The sequence below is a fragment of the Drosophila willistoni genome, unplaced genomic scaffold (assembly GCF_018902025.1).
Source record: "Drosophila willistoni isolate 14030-0811.24 unplaced genomic scaffold, UCI_dwil_1.1 Seg531, whole genome shotgun sequence".
NCBI lineage: Eukaryota > Metazoa > Arthropoda > Insecta > Diptera > Drosophilidae > Drosophila > Drosophila willistoni.
Window position 1 is genome coordinate 366,958 of NW_025814459.1, and position 5,357 is coordinate 372,314.

Consider the following 5,357-nt stretch of genomic DNA (forward strand, 5'->3'; position numbering starts at 1 on the left):
TTTGGCAATGCCACGGTAGTTAGAAACATCCGATTTGCTAACCTTTTTAAAAAGCGGAATAATAAAAGACTCCTTCCAAAAATCGGGAAAGGTACAAGTCTCACTCGATATAAAGAATAACCGAGCTAAAGGCTTAGATAGGGAAATAGAACACATTTTAAGGATGCAACTAGGTATATCATCAGGCCCGGGAACGAAGGAAGACTTCATAGATGACAAGCTAGAGAGAATACAGTCTTCAGTAATACTGGGAAAAAACATACAATTTAAACGTGGGATTGAAAAGGGATAGGGTGTGGGATCCGAAACAGTAGTAGAATATGTCGACTGAAAGAATTTAGCAAACAGATCTGCAATATCTGAATCATTATTAGCAGTCTGGTCATTAAGTCTGAAGGTGGAGGGTAGTACATTAGAGCGTCTTTTGGAATTAACAAAGTTGTAAAATCTTTTGAGGTTCTTATAAATTTCAACCTTACAGCGAACGATATAATTATTGTATCATTGAGTGCTTAAAAGACAAAATTGAGATTTGGCTATACAGTAATTTGCATAGTCAAGTCGCGAACCAGTTTTTTTAAATCTTTTAAAATATCTCGATTTAATGTTACGGTAGGGTTGTCAAAAATATATCTAAATATCGATATATCGGATATGTTTTTCAAAAAAAAATATATTTATATCGAGATATTTTTTTCCCCCAAATATCGAATATCGATATTTTTTTGTGATATTTTTGCGTTGGTCACTTTAAGAATGAGTGCAGCGAGCGCGGATGTAAAAATGATGAAATCGAATTACTTGGATCTTAAAAATGGAACAGCAAAATGTAAACTATGTCAAAAAATTATTAAAACAAGTGGAAATTCAACAAATATGTCGTCGCACATAAAAAACAAGCACTATGACACTTTTGTAAAGTGTATGCAAAAAAAGGTAAGTACTTATAAAGTGCCGTTATTTTTCTGTTTGTGCGTGTGTGTAATTTTAGAGCCCGCGTTTTCTCGAAATGCAATGGTGTGTGTATTTCAAGAAAACGCGGGCAATTTTAGAGCCACACGCACAAATTCTCGAATTATACACCCGATTTAATTTCATATAGATTATTTCGCAATTTCTAATTCTGAATTCTTATTCGTTTGACTAAATTATTAGGTTTCGATGAAGTTTCGTGAAAACCAAACAATTGAACAATCATTTCGAAACATTGAAGCTTTAAAAGGTAAGTAAGAAAAAGTGTGCATTCTGAATTTTATTAACTTGTTCTTCATTTTAGACAATGGACAGAAGGCGAATGAAATATATGAAGCAATTGTCTTCATGATTTGCAGAGACAACATGCCTGTCCGGTGCGTGGAGAAAGAAGGTCTAACACACCTTCTTAAGAAATGTGTCCCGCAATTTAAAATGCCTGGCCGGTCCAAGGCAAGTATTAATTTCGGTTGTTTTACTGTATAGAATAATCATAAAATCAATACGCTTTTCTAAATATATATCATTTTTTCTAGATTACAACAATGATCGAAGAAAAATACAGCAAATCAGTGGATGCTGTTAAAAAGATTTTAAGCGAAGTGGAGGATGTCGCATTCACCTGCGACGCAGTGACTATCACAAACTCAAGCCGATCATTTCTTACAATAACTGCGCATTTTATAAATAAGGAATGTTTGGAATCAATTTGTTTAATGGCAGCTAGAATGGATCAGGTAATTTTTTTATATTCATTATTTTATCTGTGTTTTTGTCACCTCGTTAATTGTTAATCGTATTTGTCTAGTGTTCTGTGAATTTTGGCCATTTGTCACTTTGTTGTTATTTTTACCACCTAATATAAGAAAACCATACATTTCTCAAATTTAATTTAGTCTCATACCAGTGAGTACATAAGCTCTTGGAGAAAGCGTGCGACGATTTTAGCATTGATAAGTCTAAGTGTACAACACTGACCACGGATAATGCGAATAATATGAAAGCCGCATCAAGATATTTTCTTGGAAATGGGAAACACATTCCTTGCTTTGCGCATACCATCCACTTAGTGGTAGACGATTCTGTGAAGGAGATCGCATCATTTTGTAGTATTTTGGACAAAGTTAAAAAAATTGTTATGCATTTCAAGCACAGTCCTGCATTAATGGACGAGCTGCAAAAAGCTCAGGCTGATGAGGGAATTCCGGAAGGTTGCATTAAGACCTTGCAGCAAAGCGTTGACACGCGATGGAATTCATGTCTTGAAATGCTGGTATCCTTTTTAAGTCTTGCGAATAAAGTGGCCATCATTTTAATAAAGAGATCTGAAAAAGTAAAAGGTTTGCCAGAAATGCTATCAACTGATGAATTATCTACTTGCAAGGATTTTTGTAGCCTTCTGAACCCATTCAAAGATGCAACTGAAAAAATAAGCGGTGAAAAATATGTAACTGTCAGCATGGTGATCCCGTTAATTTCACTTTTGCTAAAGAAAATGCAGATTGCAAAAGTAGAATCTGCTGACGGCATTCTTGCACAAGATTCTCTTCACAAGCAATTAGAGAAAAGGTGCAAGCCTCTTGAATTAAATAAAGTCTTAGTAAAGTCTTCATTCCTCGATCCAAGATTTAAAAAGATGTATATCTCGCCAATCGGGGTACAAGAGGCGACTAAAGATATTTTACAAGAATTGATTACATTTACTGAAGAAAAACTGGTATGTCAAAAATTAAAAGATTATAATTATATATTAACTTAAATAACTGTAATTGGTTTACTCACAATAATATTAAAATTCTGTTCAAAAATGTAACAAATTCTTTTTTTTAATTTTTTTGCAGATTTCAGATGACGAAAATTCAGATGACCAAGGTGATAGCTTGGAAAAGGCGCACAATAGGTCAATTGTGAAAGTAGACGGTTCGGAAAATAGGGAGCTAAAGATGTATCTCAGCTTGCCCCAAACTTCGTGGGAAAGTAACCCAATAATGTTTTGGAGTTCGTATAAGGCAGCTATGCCAGGACTTTCGAAGCTTGCCTTACGATACCTTACAACCCCTGGTAGTTCAGTGCCTTCGGAGCGACTTGCTTCTGCAATTAAATGTGTTGTCTGTGACTCGCGAAGTCGTATGACGGATACACATAAAACAGAACGGGTTTTTTTGAAATCTTTAAACTCCAAATACTGGAGTTAAACATGCCTTTGAATATGCAAAATGACAAATTCCGTATTAAGAAAATCCGTATTAAGAAAATGCGTGTGAAGAAAATCTGTATTAAGAAAATGCGTGTAAAGAAAATCCGTATTAAGAAAATAAATTGTTATGTTATTGTGTAAATTTAAATTTATTTTGGGGGAAAAAAATATCTAAAATATCGATATATCGATATTTTTAACGATATATATTAATATCATATCGATATTTCTTCAAAAGCAAAAATATCATCGATACGATATTTTAAAAATATCCGACAAGCCTATGTTACGGAGATTAGAGAGCCTACGTGTGAACCAGACTGACGTGCTGGAGACGGTAGAGACATTCACATAAGGAACGCATTTATCAATTAGAGAATTAACAGCAGAGTAGAAAAACTTCACTGCACGATCTATATCGCAGCACTCAAATAGAAATGACCAATCAAAAGAGAAAATAAGGCTATTAAGAAGATTGAAATTTGTTTTACGAAAACATCTACGACGAGAATTTGAGATGTTGTTAAATGAATTAGTAACGGAATTGTAAAAAATAGTAACTACAATGGTAGGGTGATTAGGATCTTCAGGTTTCACTAGGGGCTGTGTTCGGGATACAGCACTAACAGTGGGATCAGAGACAGAAACAAGATCAAGGATTCTTTTAGAAAAGTTAAGGAAAGAATTCAACTGATATAGCGGACATTCAAGTAGGCTATTAAGAAAAACATGTTGAGATGAAGGAATTAAGAAAGATAGATTATCATCAACAAGCCAAGAAATATTAGGCAAGTTGAAATCACCTAAAACTATAAGGAAATCGCGATCTTTAAGACGATTAAAAATAGTTTGCAAAGCATCAGCATGGTGCATATAGGTCGTTATATCAGATCCCATACCCATCCACCGGTTGGACTCCTTATCGGTGAAATTGTGGGTGGGCTTTCTACAGAGGTTGTTTAGTGCTGGTTGGACTGAGCTTTTCTATGTATTTCCTTTGAGCCCAGCTTTCCTCTTGTCTTAACGCCTTGGAGAGGTTGCGATTGGCATGCCTTAGGCGAAGGTTTCGTGCTGGTTAGCGAGTAATCTGCCATTCTCTTCTTAGACGTTGTTTTTCCGTTACTAATTGTTCTATCCGCCGGTTCGTAGGCCTGTCAACAGGTTTAGTGTAGGAAGAGGCATGTGGAGTAGATACTTTTGCTGCAGCTCCCATCATCAACTTACGTGCAGAGACGCACATATCAATGTCCTCTTCAGCATCCAGTTTCGGCGAACAGTCAATGTGGGTACTCATGTACATTTTAAACTTAAGCCAATTCGTTTTGTTGTTTGAAGGCCTATATGGGCGATCAAGTACTTGAGGTCTTGTTAATAGTGTGAATAGCACTGGAGAGTGATCGGAAGTTAAATCTAGCAGTGTTTCCGCAGTGATCCGATTACGTGAAATCCTCTTGGTAACTGCGAAATCAATCAAGTCTGGCACTTTCTGTGGATCTGTGGCCAATAAGTAGGCCTACCCGGTGAGACGCAATCCATCTTTTTGAGAGCCTTTTTGAGAGCCTTTAGGATTTAGCAGGCTAGATCCCCAGTGCGTATGTTTGGCGTTATAGTCCCCTGCTGCAATGAAGCGATCTCCGAGTGTGTTAAAGAAATCGGTAAATTCCTTTTCAGAGATTGAGAAGCGTGGTGGGCAGTACAGGGCAACCAAAGTAGTGTTGCCGCAGCTGGTTTGGACAGCTATAGCAGTTGCTTGTAGGTGCTGTGTTTCAAATCTGTTGAGGAACGAGTTTTTATATGGTTTTTGATTAGGATACCAGTCCCGCCATGAGCTTTTCCGTCTAGATGGTTTGGTGCGTAGAAGGCATATTTAGGTATTTGAAAATTATTATTTGATGTTAAATGTGTTTCCGAAATCAGCATGACGTCGATTTCACTTGAGGGAAGCCATTATTTACTATCGATAAGCTTCTGGGTAAGCAGGTTTTGATCAGTTTCTGCATGCAGTTTTGCATGAACGTCATAAAAGTGGCCATGTTTTGATTAAGTGAGATTGCTGGCCAAGCTCTGATGCGCTAGGTGGCGAATTCTGTAGATGGTGAAGCGACGGGGTCTCTTTCGCGGGCTCCGTCTGTCCAGTTCGGAGCACACTAGCGAAGGATAGTTTTTACACTGCGGTGGTACACAGGAG

At 36.9% G+C, this 5,357-nt stretch overlaps 1 protein-coding gene across 4 annotated transcripts; it reads left to right on the plus strand.

The window, feature by feature from the left end:
• Positions 1–752: 752 nt before the first annotated feature.
• Positions 753–3,296, plus strand: LOC124461540 (zinc finger BED domain-containing protein 4-like). 4 transcript variants are annotated; one of them, XR_006955129.1, is made up of 6 exons: positions 753–936; positions 1,156–1,222; positions 1,277–1,425; positions 1,509–1,709; positions 1,781–2,689; positions 2,814–3,296. XR_006955129.1 is itself a non-coding variant. In XM_047013048.1 (5 exons), exons 1-5 carry the CDS (start codon positions 757–759, stop codon positions 3,165–3,167), a joined length of 951 nt encoding a protein of 316 aa, XP_046869004.1. In that variant the 5' UTR covers positions 753–756; the 3' UTR covers positions 3,168–3,295. The 4 variants fall into 4 exon arrangements, 3 of the variants coding, with proteins under 3 accessions (XP_046869004.1, XP_046869005.1, XP_046869003.1); XM_047013048.1 differs by lacking the exon at positions 1,781–2,689 and having other exon boundaries at positions 2,814–3,295; XM_047013049.1 differs by lacking the exons at positions 1,156–1,222; positions 1,781–2,689 and having other exon boundaries at positions 1,332–1,425.
• Positions 3,297–5,357: the final 2,061 nt, after the last annotated feature.